The 20,627-nt window shown below is 50.7% G+C and overlaps 1 protein-coding gene across 2 annotated transcripts in view; it reads left to right on the forward strand.

The window, feature by feature from the left end:
* The first annotated feature begins 1,360 nt into the window (after nucleotides 1-1,360).
* Nucleotides 1,361-20,627, forward strand: part of TIGAR (TP53 induced glycolysis regulatory phosphatase) — a 188,759-nt gene continuing 169,492 nt past the window's right edge. Inside the window, exon 1 of one of the 2 annotated variants that reach the window (XM_069628301.1) lies at nucleotides 1,361-1,533. In XM_069628301.1, coding sequence (XP_069484402.1) covers nucleotides 1,502-1,533 — 32 coding nt within the window. In that variant the 5' untranslated portion in view covers nucleotides 1,361-1,501. The remainder of the gene's footprint in view (nucleotides 1,534-20,627) is intronic. The other variant, XM_069628300.1, reaches the window with a different exon arrangement.

A 20,627-nucleotide genomic window follows, 5' to 3' on the forward strand; every position in this document is an offset into this window, starting at 1 on the left:
GGAGACTACTGATTTTAAGATGAAAAGATTGCTATTTCTTTCTTACTCCCGCCTGAAATAACTAAAACCCCAATGCAATCCTATGGGGAAATTCCTGTCTCCCGCTTTCGGGAGAAGAATCTCCCTCCTAGGTGGTCGAGAATGTTGGCATGTATGGGAAATATATGGGCGGGTTATAAGTTTGGCAGGTGAGTGAACAAATGCCATGGCGGGTGACTCCCGCCAGAAGTGTGTGAGTTCAGAGGTCTTCTTTAGTTGTGAGTAAAGACCACCTGAAAAGATTACACACTAAACACTATCCACAAGGTACTTTTCATTTTTAGAGGGATGTTATATATGGTACGACGTTGTTTCATCGACAGTCGTTTTTTCTTTGGGTGTTTTTCCAAATACACTTTTGCCGAAAAAAATCAACATTGGGGGGGTGGGCAGATAAGGGTTAGGGGAGGTAGGAAACAGGTAAAAATAGGTGGGGGAGGTGGGACTTTTTTCAGTAACATGCATTTGTAAAAACACCTGTTGTAAAAACCATTATGCATAAGCAATTGAAAGGGCCTGGCTCCAGAGAGCAAACACACACATGCAACACCCACCTACAAGCAAGTGACGGTATAGTCACTGCGTGCTAAATAAAGAGGCATGCTACCACATGAACGGGAACACTCCGGCAGTGCAACCAGTGACATCGGCACACGGCTCAACTCACATGCTTTTGGCGGGTGTCACCCGCCACTTAGGCAGCTCTCTCACCTGCCAAGCTCCCTACACACCCATAGTAATCAATGGGCTTTCACCCGCCAAATACAAAATCGGGTGTTTTCACCTGCGCCAGGCCTATAACAGGTTGAGAGCTATGCATCAGTCTTCACACTTGCTATTTATGCAGTGCTCTTACCCATCCTGTATCACATGCAACATAACAAAAACGAACATTTGATTTCAAATTGTGTTTGATGTTCTGCAACAGAAAGAATTGACTCTAAAAATGTTCAACTCCGTGCATATACGAGTAAACAAATCAAGTGTGTGGGCTATTGTCTTCATTTAGAGAAGAAAAATCCTGTCACTTTTTGTTCCTCTCAAGATGCTGTTTATAAACGTGTTTCACATTTACTGGCACAAACATATTTCACTATATTACACGTAAAACCGCCAACCTCCAATTGTGAGTCAGAATAATATTGGTTAAAAAGTACAGAGCTCATTCAGAGCGCTCCAATCTGGCGCAGATAAAGGGAAACAAGCTTAAGCCGAGAAGGAAATCGACGACGCCCAATCAGATATTATCTTTTAGGGCACATTAGAGCCTGTTTCGAGCAGCCAATGAGGATGAAGTTAACATGCGCTCGGGGGAAGCGGCTTGCATGTGTAGTTTTCACTGGCAGGGCAGTAGTTCAGGGAAAGCTCTTTCTGTCTGGCTGCAGTGCGGCAGAAATCTGAGAAGCAGACAGACACACCAGAGGGGGATGCGGGACAAGTCTCCAGCACCTTTACAGGCACCATGGTCCGATTTGCGATAACCTTAGTCAGACAGTAAGTACGGAACCTTTACAAGTGACTCCGCAAGACAGGTCTTAAAGGTTAAAGGGCGGATTTAAGACCTGTGTAACGTCGAATTCTGCTCATCGTCGAAAAATGCTTAGGCTGCTACTGCGCATGCGTGAATTTCGATGGCAAAGCAAAATCCGACGGTACTGTAACGTCGGATTTTGCTTACCCGTCAGAAAATGTTTTCTGGTCTACGGGGCAGCGGGGCAGGGGCAGGTGCAGCGGGGCAAGGAGCAGGGGCAGCTGTACATTAACCCTATGTTTCCACAGGGCATATTATTTATTTTAACCCTATGTTGTGCAGGGCAGTGCATTAACCCGTCAGAAAATGCTTTCTGCTGTCAGAAAATGCTTTCTGGTCTATGGGGCAGCGGGGACAGGGGCAGGTGCAGTGGGGCAAGGAGCAGGGGCAGCTGTACATTAACCCTATTAACCCTATGTTTCCACAGGGCATATTATTTATTTTAACCCTATGTTGTGCAGGGCAGTGCATTAACCCGTCAGAAAATGCTTTCTGCTGTCAGAAAATGCTTTCTGGTCTATGGGGCAGCGGGGACAGGGGCAAGGGGCAGCTGTACTTTAACCCTATGTTTCCACAGGGCATATTTATTTTAACCCTATGTTGTGCAGGGCAGTGCATTAACCCGTCAGAAAATGCTTTCTGCTGTCAGAAAATGCTTTCTGGTCTACGGGGCAGCGGCAGGGGCAGCGGGGACAGGGGCAAGGGGCAGCTGTACATTAACCCTATGTTTCCACAGGGCATATTATTTATTTTAACCCTATGTTGTGCAGGGCAGTGCATTAACCCGTCAGAAAATGCTTTCTGCTATCAGAAAATGCTTTCTGGTCTACGGGGCAGGGGCAGCGGGGACAGGGGCAAGGGGCAGCTGTACATTAACCCTATTAACCCTATGTTTCCACAGGGCATATTATTTATTTTAACCCTATGTTGTGCAGGGCAGTGCATTAACCCGTCAGAAAATGCTTTCTGCTGTCAGAAAGTACTTTCTGGACTACGGGGCAGGGGCAGCGGGGACAGGGGCAAGGGGCAGCTGTACATTAACCCTAGGTTTCCACAGGGCATATTATTTATTTTAACCCTATGTTGTGCAGGGCAGTGCATTAACCCGTCAGAAAATGTTTTCTGCTGTCAGAAAATGCTTTCTGGTCTACGGGGCAGCGGCAGGGGCAGCGGGGACAGGGGCAAGGGGTAGCTGTACATTAACCCTATTAACCCTATGTTTCCACAGGGCATATTATTTATTTTAACCCTATGTTGTGCAGGGCAGTGCATTAACCAGTCAGAAAATGCTTTCTGCTGTCAGAAAATGCTTTCTGGTCTACGGGGCAGCGGCAGGGGCAGCGGGGACAGGGGCAAGGGGCAGCTGTACATTAACCCTATTAACCCTGTGTTTCCACAGGGCATATTATTTATTTTAACCCCATGTTGTGCAGGGCAGTGCATTAACCCGTCAGAAAATGTTTTCTGCTGTCAGAAAATGCTTTCTGGTCTACGGGGCAGCGGCAGGGGCAGCGGGGACAGGGGCAAGGGGCAGCTGTACATTAACCCTATTAACCCTATGCTTCCACAGGGCATATTATTTATTTTAACCCTATGTTGTGCAGGGCAGTGCATTAACCCGTCAGAAAATGCTTTCTGGTCTACGGGGCAGCGGGGCAGGGGCAGGTGCAGCGGGGCAGGGGCAGGTGCAGTGGGGCAAGGGGCAGGGGCAGCTGTACATTAACCCTATTAACCCTATGTTTGTTTCCACAGGGCATATTATTTATTTTAACCCTATGTTGTGCAGGGCAGTGCATTAACCCGTCAGAAAATGCTTTCTGCTGTCAGAAAATGCTTTCTGGACTACGGGGCAGGGGCAGCGGGGACAGGGGCAAGGGGCAGCTGTACATTAACCCTAGGTTTCCACAGGGCATATTCTTTATTTTAACCCTATGTTGTGCAGGGCAGTGCATTAACCTGTCAGAAAATGCTTTCTGCTGTCAGAAAATGCTTTCTGGTCTACGGGGCAGGGGCAGCGGGGACAGGGGCAAGGGGCAGCTGTACATTAACCCTATTAACCCTATTTTTCCACAGGGCATATTATTTATTTTAACCCTATGTTGTGCAGGGCAGTGCAGCCTAGCATTAACCAGTCAGAAAATGCTTGCAATGGCATTTTTTGACAGTGTTTTTTGTAGCCAACCATATGTTGTACGGAGCAGTCAGCATTAACCCTATGTTAGCAAGTTGTGTTATCAATTTTAAACCTGTGTTGTACAGGGCAGTGCAGCATTAACCCTATGGTGGCAATTTTGTACCCTATGTTACATCATTTATGGTGAGATTGCAAAATCAGACGGCAGCCTAAGCAAATTCTGACGGCACATAAAATGCAATTTTCTGCTGCCCTGCAAAGCCGCCTGGAGGAATTGTGCCAATATAACCCTATGGTGGCTTGGCGCCGTCCTTCCCGGGCAACTGGAGCTGTGCCTCAGCATTTTTAACCCCATGTTGCATCATTTCGCCAGCCTAAGCAAATTCTGGTGGCGAATCCGCTGTGGAATCGCAGGTATTGAGTCCTTTCATTTTTTCTTTTGTTCTTTTAGAGTATTAAGGCTGTTTTTGCTTAGAAGTTTACACATTTTACTGTTAATGTGATGATTGTTTTGCAAAGGTACATTTTAACCAAACACAATAAAAAATGTTTTTTTTTAAAAATGGAGTCTTTTCCTTTCCCCAGCTGTACAACCTGCAGGCTTGTCTGGGCCCATTTTTAATTCCAAGCCCCCCCCCCACCCCTTTTGGTGTTATCTATTGTGGCGGTTGCCCTCCCCGGGCTTTCATTTTGCCTTTAAAGTTTAGCCTCCCTGGTGATTTTATTCTGGTTCTGGGCCTCTCGGACCCCTCTAGCCTCATGGGGGGGGGGAGGAGGGGAAACCTCTTTATGTAATGTCTTTGAGGCCCGGTCTTGTGGTGATGAGGTGCTGGTGGGTCCCCCTCCTTCTCAACCGGGCCTCCTTTTGTGGGACCTATTTTCTGCAGCTACTTGGGGATTCTCTCCTCATGGAGGTCATGGGGCTATACCTGGCGGGTTGTCTCTCCTGAACCAGGTCTGCAGGGCCCCTAGTCCTTTACATCCCCCGCTTTTAGGGGGAAATGTCTCCCAGCGACCCCCCTGCCTGAGGTGTCCGCTTTGCCCCTCTTGATATTAGAGGCTTCATCTCCTGTGGTTGCCACAGTTTGTCTGGTTAGGCATGGCTGCCCCCACCTCCCTCCCCCCCGGATGCTCCACCTTAGCTCCTTTATCCTGCTCTGGGGAACCGTGGTGTCTGGCGTCACTCTTGTGGGCCCTTGATCGGATTTTGCCAGGGCCTCCACGGTGCGGTGCCTTGGCCCTTCCTGGCCTCAATCTTCTCCTGGATGGTTGGTGTGGTGGAGGTTGTGAGGTAGTCCTCTTTGTATAGCTGACTGCTCTGTGGTCCAGAGCCTCCTCCCTCCCTTGCTATGTCCTACGGTATCTTCCTCTGTGTGTTTGCATTAATAGAGGTGCCTCACCTGTTGCACTCGTCTGGGTTGCACTTGTCGGGATCCTTATGAGGCTCCACGGGTGCTCCTGCTATCCCCCTGTTGCTCTCCTCTATGCTTGCCCCTTCAAGGCTCCTGCTGTCCCCCTTGCTTTCCTCTACGCTGGCCCCTTTAAGGCTCCTGCTGTCCCCGTGTTGCTCTCCTCTACGCTTGCCCATTCAAGGCTCCTGCTGTCCCCCTGTTCTTCTCTACGCTTGCCCCTTCAAGGCTCCTGCTGTCCCCCTGTTGCTCTTATCTACGCTTGCCCCTTCCAGGCTCCTGCTGTCCCCCTGTTGCTCTCCTCTATGCTTGCCCCTTCAAGGCTCCTGCTATCCCCCTGTTGCTCTCCTCTATGCTTGCCCCTTCAAGGCTCCTGCTATCCCCCTGTTGCTTTCCTCTATGCTTGTCCCTTCAAGGCTCAGGGCTGGCTCCGGCTGCTTTCCCACTCATAAGGCACTGGATGGACAGAGAGGCTATTTGCAACAAAACTAGCTGCTTGGGTGCTGTAGGCAGATGAAAGTGTCTGAATTGCCTGGGCCTCCCTTTCACGGCCCGACAGAGGAGATGAGTAGTGCCTTTGAAGGGTTAGTCTTGCCCAAACTATGTAATGGGATGCTAATGAACCTGCTAATAAAACAACTACCCTTTTGTGAGGGTCCAATAATTATTGATATTGAGCATTGATTTCTAATACTTTAAGGAATGAAGCAAGCACACTGTGTTGTGATATGCACTTAGTTAGCAGGCCACACCATTTTTAAAATGTTCGTAGGTAGGCCACCCCCATCAGGTAGTAGACCATGGCCATCATGCAAGACACCCCCCCAAATGAGCCCCCACCACCTTACTTTCTTACCCCACTTAACGCCCTGGGAGTACTTGAAGCATATATCGGTAACATATAAAACATTCTTGCAGAGGGCTGGTTGTGGGTTCTCCGGATTCGAAGCACCAAACTCAACGCAGGTCTTGGATAGTCTTTCACTGAAGGAAAATCGTAAAGTACATGTACCCATAGTAAGTCTGCATAGCACCATGGATGACACAGTGACTGTGTAGACCTCTAATGATCTACCATCGCCAAAGCCTCAGATACCCATAACCTTACCTGCCATTGCCCCTCAAGGTAGGGGTATATTCAGTCTTGCCCCACAAGGGAGGAGTACACCCAATTTTGATCAATCCAAGCATTCGGCTCTCCTCCAAATGGCCGACCTTATGGCCAACATTGCTAAAGAGCTGCTACTTTCTAAGGACCCATTTGACCGTGGCTTTTTGTCGGGTGCATTAAACGATTGGGTAGCAGACCTATGGGTGCCGAAATTGAACTCTCCATCCCAGACACATGGGCATGCTAGCGCTGATGCTACAGGCAGCAAGGGTAAACACTGCCAGCCAAACTCTTTCACAAAGGGAAAGGACAGATCAAGCCCCTCAAACTGACCTCTGTATTGAGGAATCCCTGAGTTCTATCGGGCCAATATTGGCATGCAATGAAAAGGCAAAAATCCCTAGCGTAGACTTATTACAGGAAACTGTTCCTTCCTTATCTCTGCATGAGCTGAGTGCTGGCCATAAAGAGGTTAAACATCCCACAGTCATGAATGCCAAATTGAAAAGCACTTCCCTATGAAATCTGCCAGTAAAAAAAAAAAATAAAAAAATAAAAAAATCACATATGCCTAAGATAATGGACTCGAACACTCATGACTTTGTAATGGATCAAAGATATTTCATTATAACGAACATTCAGAAAACTAAAGAAAAAGAGCCCCAAGAAGCCCTGTGCAATAAGGTTCTCGCTTGGTTGTGCCACAGAACTGTCCCAGGAGTAGTCGGACTCAAGGACTTAATGATCATTCGGAGGATAGATCTGAGTGACTGGTGTCTGCTACCCAATTGTGACTGCATTTTGGTGGGCTGTGGGGCCAGCATCTTGCCTGCTTTTCTCAGACGATGCAAATATCTACCCAAAGGGACCTCAAACTGTAACATTATTCTTAGAATTTAGATCTTCAGAGAGTTTCTTATGGTTCTTCCTCTTCCTGATTATTGTTAACATGCTTACTCTGATTTTCTCAATACTTGAACTGCAGTTACTAAGTGGATGGTGATTGTTATGTCTTGCCCATTTTGCTCTTATCTTGTTATCGCCCCTTATATGTATTTATGTTGTTTGTCTTGTCTGCGCCCTTAAGCCTCCGGGTTCTCGGGTGCGCAATACAAATTCAATAAAGTAAAGTAAAAGTGCTCAAACACCGCCTGGGGACTGTATGGGAACCTGACGCATAAAGTGTTGCTAAGTATCACACACCAGGTGAAAAGTGCGGCTTCTCTCTCGTGCAATTATCGCACCATTGACGAGAAGTCCTGTCCCGCCTCCCCTCACTGAAACAATTACACTCATTCTGAAAACAACGCTACAACTGACTGCACACTACACATCCCATCTCGAAAAACCGCAGCTATCTGGACAATTGGAGACACTCACTGCCATCCTTGCATCCTTCAAGGACACATCATATGTGCCTGGCTGCTCCTCCTTTACCTGACAATCATTAACTGCTCACAGCAGGACACAACTGTATTAGTTCCGGAGGCAAGTGGCCTTCATAGACTCATAGTTGGCTAGCCCAACCCTCCGATTGGGTTTATAGCTCTTTGGTGACTATTAGCCAATTAGGAGGGCCGTTCTGTTTGGGATATGAGGCACACTGTGGCAAATCAACTTCCGGTGCACCAGTGGTGCAGAGATGAATATCGGTTTCTAAACCATCAAACAACCCCACAACCTGTAGTATACCATAAGGGATCTGAATAGATTGGAAACATAAGCAAATTATAAACCTTGTTCAATTTTGGTAACATGGACGGAGCGGCATGCTTATCTGTGAATAGTCGTGGATCGTTGGTTAGTTGCAACACAGCGATAATACAATTATTACCCAATGTCTTTGCTTTGGGTAATAATCGCTTCGTGAAAGCGAGGCGAGTGGAAAGCATCTAAAAGTTCCTCCGAGCCTGTTTTTGCCATTTAATTGTATTAATCTGTGCTCCGTGCCTCAGTGAATCCCTCTCCCTGCCTTCCCCACCAGCTTCCTCTTCCTGTTCCCCGCCCGTCTCCCAGCCCGCCCACCTCCCTGATTGGTCAGATCACTAGTCTTAACGGATATGAGTTTCTTGACCTACTATCCGCCAGTTGTCGCTGGTACCCCCGCCCTTATTTCCCTTGTCATCACTGTGTGCCCACAACCCCTTAGGTCCCAACGTTTCACTGTGTGCCCAGACTCCCTGGTTCACATCTCGTCACTGCCCCTCCAACAACCTCCGGTTCAGTGTGATGCTGCCAGCTTCTCGCCTGGTCCCCTAAGATATCGCCATTGACCCCATGCCCCTCTCGTGTCCCATGTTGTCGCTGTGTTCCCCCAGGCCCCTCTGGTCGGCCTTGATGTCGCTGTATACCCCCAGCCCCTCTGGTACTGTGATTTCTCTCTGTACCCTCTGGTCCCCTGCATGCTGTTGCGGTTTGCCCCCACCCCCGGTCCCCTGCGATGCCCCTGTGTACCCAACCCCTCTGGTCCTCGTTTACAGTTCCCAGGCATGCCCTCCTGTCTGTGCCCTAGCACCTGCACTGTCTAGGTGTCTCTAGACCGAGTGCAGTAGCTAGTCTTCACATTTGTGCTGTTCATGCCCTGTGGGAGTGTCTTTGCTTTCTCCCTCTTTCCCTCCCTTGTCATCGAATGCCTTTGAAGCGCATTGCGCTTAATCGCCGTGTGGATGGAACATCATATCATATCACTATGCTTACTCTCTACTCTACACATTACACAATTAGAGTGCACCTATACCCCTCAATCAATTCGGCCAAGCTGCTCACATATGACCACTACCCCACAAACACGTCATCACTCTAATAAAAAGCAGCTATATACCATTACAAACCGGCCTAGCTGCACATATAAGCATCCTACAGGCCTAACGCAGCCAGAACCCAGTCTGGGTGTACACCCACCAGACTGCACACATATCATCAACACCTCATACACCCCAGTCAAAAATGTCATAAAACGGATGCAAATTATATATACTGTATAGCTTATGAATTCGTTCTTTAGCACTACCAAGGAGTTCTCCAGGATGAAGTTTCAAGGCACAGCCAAATAGTTCCTACTGGATAGTATGTGATGTTCCATCCCACTCTGTTGCTCCTGTCAGCAAGCATAGATGTATAAGCCCCCATTTGCTTTATTGGCCCACATTCTGTATAGTTGAAGGCCATTTGAAGTTACGCTGATTTGAACAATGTTAACACAAAGAAGCAAAGTAGTAGAGAAGCAATCAAGTTTTACGCTGATCATTTTATTCTTTACAATGAAATATGTATTAACAGAAAATAAACTGCAAAAACCAGCAAGAACATTTATTTTTGGACAACTTCGAAACAATGGCACTCAGGAGGTTGGTGCGAAATTCAGGTCACCCACACAAGCCAACGTTGAATCCTCCAATGAGGATGACTTCTCTCTAAGTGTAAAGAGATGAAAAAGTAAGGCTCAAAGATTGGGATGCATACAATAGCCACCAAAATGTAACGTATGACAGCATGAACATATTAATCAATAATGTATTGGGTATTTATAATGCCCATATACAGCAAATGGTGCATCAAGGTACATATATTTATAATAGTAATGTGAAATTCAAAATTACAATGTACATGTCATCAGAGTGAACTGGACCTTCCAGCCCTCTAAGATGAGATAGCAATACCCTTGAGATAGATGGGGATGCAGAATTGTATTCAAACATCAATAATCGAAACAACTCAGGTAGTTGGCAAAAGTATAAGTGTTTTAATATCAATTATCTAAAACAGGAATGATAACGGACATCAGCAGATGTCTCTCATCACTATCTCAAAGCGTTTAATTAAAAAAATGACACCTTTATAGTAAATATTCGTCATTGATGACGTTAACCTGTGTATCACTCATGTCATCCTACGTGGGAAAACTTAAATACCTACGGGTGAATGCGATAGGGTCTAAACGAATCATCTAGGTATACTATCCATACTCGTTTGGGCAGTGAAATAAAGTGATAGGCTTCTTAACATCAGGTGGGGCAACTAAGCCCTTCCCTAAAATGTCACTATAAATGTCACTAAATATACAACGTCTAATTGGCTACACAACTATAGGACCCTTGATCATGCGGTCCTTTATCATCGGTAACTTTCCAACCTCTGTCAGTACCCTCCCAACCTATGTTAGCAGCTCTCAGGCTGAGCGTCCAGGTGCAGATAAGCTAGTCTTAAACACAGCTTCCCAACAATTAACATGTTCATCCATCATCACCTCAGTGGTCTGCTGTCAATTAGGGAGTTGAACTCGTCCTTGGAAATGTTCCTTGCTACTGAAGAATTGAGGGGAGTGAAGGCACACTCTGCCTTTGTGCGTAGGTGTGACCATCATGCTCTTCCGACTTCTTCTCCCCACGTGACTAAAGACCACGAAATTGAGCTTTCAGAATTCAGATTTTCCGGACTAATGTCCAGGAAAGTCATCATTGTATAAAAAATGTATATTTTATGCGGCTAGTAGTTTTGACCATTGTTCCTGAATACATATTCCTAAATTTCACAATTTGCATCACATTGTATCAAAAAACTCCCACTTGTGTACAATTCAACCAGTCTGTTACAAAAGGAATGAATTGCCATTTGCAACGGTGGGTCACTTTTTCATTGGTGCCTGAGACAATGTTATGCCCCAGGCCAACCTCGTGGCCAACCATGCTTGGATAGTGTCATACATTCTGTTGATGTAGCTTTAGTCTTGGTCATAAATCCCTGAGAGGGGAATGAGGATTTGGGTATCATCGGCATATTTGGTATAAAATATGTCCAGAGCGTGGTTTTGTATAAATGTTGTAAAATGTTGGGGAGACGCATGAGCCTTGAGGGACCCCGCAGGGAACTTGAGTTGGATGGGCAGCAGTGCTTCCAGCATAGACACTGTGTGCCTGCAAGAAATTAGGCAATCCATTTGGTGGACTTGGGTGAAATGTTGGCAGCTAAAGTGAGGTGGTGGCAGAGTGTTTGGTGGTTGACCAGGCCAAACGCTGCCGATGGATCGAGAAGGAGGAGGGCTAGGTTGCCAGTGTCGTGGATATCGTCGAGTTGGTTTTTCAGGTCAAGGAGGAAGTATTCTGTGCCATGGACAGGTCTGAAGCCTGACTGGTGAGGGCTGAGGATGTTGTGTTGTTTCAGGTAGGCTTGTATTTTAATGTATGATATGATATGGTATGGAATTCATAACGCGCCTATACACAAGTGTTTCTAGGCCAGACAAGACAAGGATGGGGAAACAGAGGGAGGACGAAACAACGATCTTACTAGGCCTTGTCATTTAGATCACGCAAGTGCAGGGAAGGGGATGTAATCAAAGGTGCAGCCAGCGGGTGGCTCAGTGCAGGTAATCAAAAGTGCAGCCAACGGGTGGCTCATAAGTGCAGAGCGAAGGGGATGTAGGGTTACAGATACAGACCCCAAGTGCTGGGGCAGCCAAAAGGCAGTGCAAGGTGCAACTGGACAGGCAGGGACCTGGGCCCAACTTCAGAGGGTGACCAGTGAAGCAGAAGCAAAGAGGAAGATCTTGAGTTGCTTCTGGGACCAGAGGTAGTTCTGCTCAAGTTTGAGAGAGGCAGGGAGGCTGTTCCAGAGGGAGGCCCCAGCCGAAGAAAGAGATCTGCCCCCAACTTTCTGCTTTGAAAAGCGACTGACCCTCAGAGAGTTGGAGGTGGATGAGCGGAGAGCTCGAGAAGGTACATGTTTAGGAAGAGAGAGTTGTAAGTAGTGCGGTCCCAGTCCCCAGAAAGACTTGTGGACAATGCAGAGGGTCTTGAACTTGATCCTTGCCACCATTGTGGGCAATGTAGGCAGCAATGGTAGATGAGTGTTCAAAATGGCTGCGCATCGACGCCATGTTATCCTGGCTCACATTTTACACACTAGCATTACAAAGCCGTGTCTCCAGGTGTCACAGGTCCTCTGTCTGTTACGCAGGGGCAGCACAAACTTGTGCATCCCCATAGGGTTATGGCACCTGCACTATAGTAGTACACAGGACACAGTAACCCCTCCGGGATAGAGGGTTAGGGTCTGTTGGATTGGATAGGCACAGGGAGGTAGGGTAACCGGAAAGAGAGTTAGGTAGAGGGTGTGGAAAGCAAGGGGGAAGTAGGGTAAGGAACAAGTTACTTACCTGTAACTGTTGTTCTCTGTCGTCGGGCTGGGAATCCTCGGGGAAAAAGAAAAAAAAGTTTCACTTTTGTTTATAAACTGTCTTTCTCCTATAAACCAATGTCTGAGCTATGGGTCATACTGCCACCAGCCAATGACTGCCCTCTCCCTAAACACCTCCTCTGGCAGCCATCCTCAGATTTGGTAGCACGTAAAGTGGCAGTATGACCAAGAAGAGCCCCAGAGGGGCAGGAGGGTTCACATGTGATTCAATGCCAGACCCATGCTGGAGAACAACAGTTACAGGTAAGTAACTTGTTCCTTCTCCAGCATGGGGTCTAGCATGCATTCACATGCACATGAATAAAGAATACATAGCCCGGGAGGATAGCTCAGCGGCAACGTGCGCGCCTTGGAAGCAAAACGATACGAAGCAACACAGGTTCGATTCCCGGGTCCGCGCTTAGAAACCTCTGGGTGTTTAAGCGCGTTATAAATACGCAACTAAGACAAAAAAGAAAAACAATTATGCAACCAAAAAAAAACAATTCCTGTAACAGCGCCTCGATGCCCGTGGGCTGTGTGAGTGCTTTAAAAATGGAAATAAATAAAATAGCAGTACATACATACAGGCAAGGCTCAACAGAAGGAATTACTCTTACCTCCTCACCTTCAAGCAACCAGGTTGCGTAGCACTGCTTGGCCGACTCTGTACTCCTCTCTGAAATCCCTGTCAATGCAGTAGAATTTCGTGAAGGTGTGGGTAGACCTCCACGTAGCAGCCCTGCAGAGGTCTAGCAGGGGCACAAAAGACAGGAACGCAGTCGTCGCAGCGATCGCTCTGGTGGAGTGGGCTCTCGGACGGCCAGCCAGCGGTTGGTTTGCCAACTAGTGACAATGGGAGATGGAAGCCTTGGACAAGGCCTTCCCATGGTTCACAGGACCAAAGTTAACAAAAAGCTGAGAAGCCATCCGGAAACTCTTCGTGCAGGCCACATAAAACTTCAGCCCTCGAGCCACATCCAGTGAGTGCAAAGTCTTTTAAGCTGGCAACGAAGGCGTCAGAAAAAACACAGGCAACACCAAGGGTTTGTTCACATGAAATTCGGATGGAAACTTGACCATGAAGTAGGGGTGCGTCCGCAGCACCACCCTCGTCTCGTGGAAAGTGAAATAAGGCTTTTTGCAGGACAGGGCATGGAACTCACCTACTCTCCTGGCAGAGGTAATGGCCACGAGTAAACCTGTCTTCCAAGAAGGAACTTGAGCAGAGCTTTATGCATAGGCTAGAAAGGGGCCCCGTGAGCCTAGTCTGCACCACGTTGTGTTCCCACACCGGGGCAGCGTCTTCACCGGCGGGAGCGATCGGAACAGTTCCCTAATGATCTCCATGACTAGATGGTGCGACCAAAGCAAAGACTGTCCTGGAGCCCTGTTGTAGCGGGAGATAGCCGCCAGATGCACCAGGATGGCGACGTGCGCCAGCCCTGACGTAGCCAACGACAAGTTGGAAGGACTTGTGGGCCGTGACCGTCAGAGGGTTAATCTTCTGTGATCAGCACCAGGTCGCGAAACGCTTCCATTTGTGTCTGTAACACTTCAGAGTCCACGACTCCCTGGCCTTGGCGAGGACCTCCCTGCAGTCCGCAGGCAGCTCCTAACCACCGAACTCGAATGCTGCAGAAGCCAGGGCTTCAGGTTCAGCGATCTTGGGTCGTGGTGCAGTATTGCGCCTCCTACCCTGGCGAGAAGATCCACGACCACTGGTAGCTTGACTGGAGGGGACGCGGACATGCTGAGAAGGTCCGGGTACCAGATTTGCTTCGGCCACACTGGTGCGACGAGGATCATCCTGAACCAGCACTGTTTGAGTTGACCGATGACTTGTAGTAGCAGCAGCAACTGAGGGAACGCATACAGGAACAGGCCTTCCCAAAGGGAAGGTGAATGCCTTCCCCATGCACCCCGGCTGGGGGAAGCTGATGTTGAACCTCCGGCACTCGGTGTTCATCGCCGTCGATAACAGATTGATGTGAGGACTGCCCCACCTGAGGAAGAAGTTGTCCACTTCACCCTGCAGAAGCTCCCACTCGTGGCAAGAGCGCAGCTCCCTGCTGAGGGAGTCGTCAATGTTTTTGACTCCCGCCAGGTGAAAAGGAAGGAATACGTTACTTACCTGTAACTGTTGTTCTCCAGCATGGGCCTGGCATGGATTCACATGCTCATGAATATTCCCTGTCATCAGGCTGGGAATCCTCGGTAAAGAAAAAACCAGTATCAGTTTAGTTTCTGATCTGTCTTTCGTAGTAATAACCAATCACTGATCTCTGTGTCATACTGACCACAGCCAATGACTGCCCTCTCCCTAAGCCCCGCCTCTGGCAGCCATCCTCAGATTTGGTAGCACGTAAAGTGGCAGTATGACCAAGTGAAGAGCCGCAGAGGGGAAGGCGGGAGGGTTCGCATGTGAATCCATGCCAGACCCATGCTGGAGAACAACAGTTTCAGGTAAGTAACTTGTTCCTTCTCCAGCATGGGGTCTGGCATGGATTCACATGCTCATGAATAAAGAATACATAGCAGTACACATGCACAACCACGGGAGGTGGCAAAAAAGGCTCAACATTAAGCAATACAACAACTCAACATTAAGCATCTCTTACCTCCTCACAAGGCTCACCTCAGGCGAACAGGTTGCGCAGCACTGCTTGGCCGACCCTGGACTCCTCCCTGGAATCCCGATCGACGCAGTAGAATCTTGTGAAGGTGTGCGTCGACCTCCACGTAGCAGCCCTGCAGATGTCCAGCAGGGGCACACCAGACAGGAACGCCGTGGTAGCAGCGATCGCTCTGGTCGAATGGGCTCTCGGGCGGCCTGGCAGCGGTCGGATTGCCAACCGGTGGCAGTGCATGATGCAGCCGGAGAGCCATCTGGAAATGGAAGACTTCGAGAGAGCCTTCCCCTGGTTCACAGTCCCAAAATTCACAAACAGCTGTGACGTCTTCCGAAAACTCTTTGTGCGGTCCATGTAGAACTTCAGCGCTCTAGCCACATCTAGCGAGTGCAAAGTCCTCTCAGCCGGCGACGAAGGCGACGGGAAGAACACTGGCAACACCAAGGGCTCGTTGAGGTGGAAGTCCGATGGCACATTGGGCATGAAGGAGGGGTGCGTCCGCAGCACCACCCACGTGTCGTGAAAAGTTAAGTATGGAGGCTTGCAGGATAGGGCCTGGATCTCTCCCACTCATCGTGCAGAGGTGATGGCCACGAGAAAAGCAGTTTTCCACGACAGGAACTTCAGCGGTGCCGAATGCAAAGGTTCAAATGGGGCACCCATGAGCCTAGCCAGCATTACATTAAGCTCCCAAGCCGGGGCAGGCGCCTTCACCGACGGGAACGATCTGAAAAGTCCTTTCATAAATTCCTTTACAAGACGATGCGACCATAGGGGCGCCCGTCCCATCGTCCTGGTATATCTTGAGATGGCAGCCAGGTGTATTTTGATGGAGGCGTGGGCCAATCCCGCCTTGGCCAACGACCGCAGGTACGGCAGCACTTGAGGGGCCGTAATCCGTAGAGGGTTGATCTTCTGTGCCTGGCATCAGACAGAGAACCTCTTCCACTTATGTCCGTAACACTTGAGAGTTGAGGACGCCCTGGCTTTTGCGAGAACCTCTCTGCAGTCAGCCGGGATATCGTACCCCCCAAACTCTAGTGCCGCAGGAGCCAGGCCTGCAAGTTCAGAGACGCCGGGTCGTGGTGTTGGATGGCGCCTCCTTCTCTGGAGAGAAGATCCGGGTCCGCCGGTAGCTTGATGGACGGGGACGTTGACAAGTCCAGAAGTTCCCGGAACCAGATCTGCCTCGGCCACGCCGGTGCGACGAGGATCATCCTGCACCGGGACCTCTTGAGCTGGTTGATTAGTCGAAGCAGCAACGGAAACGGAGGGAACGCGTACAGGTATAATCCGTCCCAGGGGAACGAGAACGCATCGCCCATGCTTCTCGGCTGGGGGAACCTGCTGGCGAACCTCTGACACTTTGAGTTCGTCGCTGTTGCGAACAGGTTGATCTGGGGTTTGCCCCATCGTCGGAAGAGTCGGTCCACCTGATCCTGGCGCAGTTCCCACTCGTGACACGCGCGCAGCTCCCTGCTGAGCGAGTCGGCGATGGTGTTTCTTTCTCCCGCCAGGTGGAAGGGAACCAGGAACATCCCCATGGCTACCGCCCAGTGCCACAGATCCTGTGCTTCCTTGGAAAGGGCTGGGGATCTGGTGCCTCCCTGCTTCCGTATGTAAAACATCGTCGTGGTGTTGTCCGTGAAGATCCTCACCACCTTGCCTTTGAGGGACGGGAGGAACGATCTGAGAGCCCAGAACACGCTCGAAGCTCCAGGATGTTGATGTGCAGAGACTTCTCCTCCGGAAGCCAGAGGCCTCTTGCGTGGAGATCTCCTGTGTGGGCGCCCCAGCCTTCCAGTGAGGCATCCGTAGTCACCGTCACCTGGTACGACGGCGTCTGGAAGTCCGTGCCCGCCGTGAGGTGAGCTCGAGAGCCCCACCATTGAATCGCCCACCGGAACGCTTCGTTGAGAGGGATCCTGTCTTCGAAGGTGCCCGTCGCCTGCATCCAACGGGCGTCGAGGAATTCTTGAAGCGGGCGCATCCGTAATCTGCAAAGGCGCACGAGATAGATGCAAGAGGACATCATCCCCAGGAGAGAATTGATGGACCTTACCCTGGCCACGTCCGTGGCTAACAGGCGTTGCACCTTGCCCAGAATGGTCTTTGTCCGTTCCTCCGACGGTGCCGCCAGGCGCCTCACTGTATCGAGCTTCGCTCCCAGAAACAGGGCCACCTGCGACGGAATCAGGTGAGACTTCGGGTAATTTATGGCAAATCCCAGTTCTGTGAGTAGCCGGACGGTGCTCGCAGTGTGTCCGACGGCGAGTTCCCTTGTCTTTGCGCGGATGAGCCAGTCGTCCAGGTAGGGGTAGACGTGAATCCCCTGCAGACGCAGCCGTGCAGCCACCGGCGCCAGGCACTTGGTAAAGACCCTGGGCGCCGACTTCAATCCGAACGGCAGAGCTTTGAATTGGTAGTGGCGTCCCTGGACGACGAACCTGAGAAACTTCCGGTGACTTTTTAGGATGGAAACGTGAAGTACGCATCCTCCAGGTCCAGCGACGATAGGAAGTCGCCTTCCTCCAGCTGCCCCAACACGTGTTGTAGAGTGACCATCCTGAACTTTTGTGACCTGATGTATTTGTTCAAACGACGAAGGTCCAGGATGGGGCGCCAGCTGCCTGTCTTCTTTCTGACGAGGAAGTACCTTGAGTACACTCCGGAGCCCCGGAGTCTCTTGGGGACGAGCTCGATGACGCCTTTTCTGAGCATCGCTCGTACTTCCAACAGGAGTTGTTGAACATGAATCTCCTTCCTGGCCACAGGTGGAAAATGGGGGCACTTCCTCAGTAATTCGATAGAGTGTCCTCTTGCCAGGGTATCCAACACCCAACGGTCGGTGTAGATGGTCTCCCACACGCCGACGAACTTCATCAGCCGGCCTCCCACCGGGGTGTTTCGGTGGGGGCCCGACACCACGGCCGGTTCAATCTTGCTTGGAGGTGGTGGCCTTACCGGCCTGGCCTCCCTGCTGACGGCGGCGGGACCCTCCCTGCTTGCCGCCACCCCTGTATGCTTCTTGAGACGAGGAGCGTGCCGCTTGGCGGTAGGACGATGAGCCACCGCTGGATCCCTTGGAAGCCCCTTGTCTGCCTCCGGCGCTCCGAAAGGGCCGTCGCTGCTGGAGGGTTCCTAGAGCTCGGGCCGTCTCCGTGTCAGTCTTTATGGCCTGGAGCGATTCGTCCACAGCCTTGCCGAACAAGTTGTTGCCGTCGAACGGCATGTCCAAAACTCTCGTCTGGACGTCTTGACGGAAATCAGTTGCTCGGAGCCAACCTCGTCGTCGCAGGCAAACCCTGTTGCCTAGCTGGTGAAAACCGGTATCGGCGATGTCTCTCGCCACCGTTATGGCGTTGTCAGACGCCACCTCGCCTTCTTGAAGTATTTCCAGGGCCTCGGCCCTCTTGTCGTCCGGCAGGAAGTCCAAAATGGGGGCCAGTTTAAACCATAGTTCTCTGTCGTAATGGGCGACGATATCAAGGGCTTTGGCCGCCTTGATTGTCGTCGCCGCCGAGATAATCCGTCGTCCCATGACGTCTAATTTCTTTCCCTCGCCGTCCGGTGGGGAATTTGCTGTTGAGGCTCCTGAGCCTGCGTCCTTCGTAGCCGCCACCGAGACAACATAGTCTGGCATTGGCTGGGCCCTGAGACACAGGGGAGCTGTGTCGGGGACCCGATACTTTTTCTCGTATCGGTCCCGTTTGGCCGGTGCTGTGGAGGGGTTCTTCAGCACTGATAGGCCTTCCTCCCAGATGTCGTCGATCAGGGGCACCGCGATGACTGATTTTCTCTTGGCCTCCCTGCGCTAAAGGAAACCTTCCTTTTTGCGTTCTTCTGGGCAGAGTTGGAACAACTCCAACGCCCTGGATATCATGGCATGGAACGAGCCAATTTCGTCGGGCGGGGAGGCCCATGGGGCGGGAGACGGAAGGTCTGTTCCGTCGTCTACACCGTCGTCGTCGGAGCCCGTCGTCGTGCCTACCACATCGTCGTCACCCGGTTTGGGAGAGGATGAGGAGGGGACCGTAGGTCTTGCGGGAGCGACGGGAGGAGAGGGATGGATCCGTCGTCGCTTGTTCAGAGGGCTTTCTGACGGGCCAGGTTGGGGTTCCTCCGGCCTGGGCCGTGGTAATCTCGTTCTGATCTCAGAGCATAGGGACTGGATCGCCAACAAGATGGCCGCCGAGCTATCCGGAGGCTCGGGTTCCGGCTGCACTGGACGGGAGGGCTGTTCATCCTCGTCGTCCTCATCCTCCTCGATTACGTCCAGGGGATCCTCCTCACGGGATCGAACCTTCTCGAAGCGAGCTTCGAGGGTTTTCACAACCTCAGTCAGTTCCTCCTCTGAGGCTGATTCCGAGCTCGAGATGTCCACCGTGCCCCGCCCCCTTTTTTGTCACGGGGGTCTTGACAAAGGGTTGAAAAGAGGATTCCCTCCTTGGTGGCAGGGAAACTCTGGTTCCGGAGGTGGCCTCCGTCGGCGGGGTCTCTGCCGGCATGGCCAGAGTCGCTGCAATCGCCTCGATAGAGGTCTTAGCTTGGTGGGTAGGGGCCTTGACCACCCTAGGCGCGACTGGGGCCTTCTCCTTGGGGGGAGGGTCAACGCCTCGAACCCCCTCATCCGAGCTCGGACGGGGCTTCTCCCGAAGCTTACCCGGAGCCTCAGACTTTCTCTTCCCCGAACCAGAGCGCTGACTCGTGGTTGACGGTACCGGGGAGGAAGCGCCCTGCTTGGCGACCAAAGAGCCCGACCTTTCGGCGCTCCCGGAGCCCGCGGACTCGCGGTGCTTGGCCTGGTGTTGGGCCCCCGTCGCCGGGGCGCCCGCACAGGACTTAGAAGCCCGCTCGGACCCTTTTCTTCTTCTCTCCAGCCTTCTCCAACCAGCTGGCAAGGCGGGATCGACGGTCTTTCATGGTCCGCTCCGACATGTTCTTACAGAACTCAGTCCTTCTCTACATGCGTCTTATCCCCGTGGAGGCAGTAGAGGCACCTCGAATGTTCGTCTTCTTTAAAGACATTTTGCAACCCGCATCCAGGGCAGTTCCGAAACAGCTTGGATCTGGGCGACGAACCCTTGTCCTGGGCCATGTCCAAGTAGGCCACAAGTCTTCTAGAATGTTCCAAGAAGTAGATTCGATGAAGTCTTCACCCTTGAGGGGCGTAGAAGTTCCGAAACGGATCCCCGTTAACGGAAGAATGAAACAGTGGAGCTTGAGGCTCGAACCGGAAAAAATGAGACAAGTCTCTTGAAAAAGCGCAAAAAAGTAGCAAAAAACCTCGAGAGCTATGCACGAGGACTCCCAACACAAGAACGTGCGGTAAAAATCTGAGGATGGCTGCCAGAGGCGGGGCTTAGGGAGAGGGCAGTCATTGGCTGTGGTCAGTATGACACAGAGATCAGTGATTGGTTATTACTACGAAAGACAGATCAGAAACTAAACTGATACTGGTTTTTTCTTTACCGAGGATTCCCAGCCTGATGACGGGGAATATTCATGAGCATGTGAATCCATGCCAGACCCCATACTGGAGAAGTAACTTGTTTCTTCTCCAGCATGGGGTCTGCCATGGATTCACATGCTCATG

This window comes from Ambystoma mexicanum, chromosome 12, assembly GCF_040938575.1.
Source record: "Ambystoma mexicanum isolate Mex_15411 chromosome 12, UKY_AmexF1_1, whole genome shotgun sequence".
NCBI lineage: Eukaryota > Metazoa > Chordata > Amphibia > Caudata > Ambystomatidae > Ambystoma > Ambystoma mexicanum.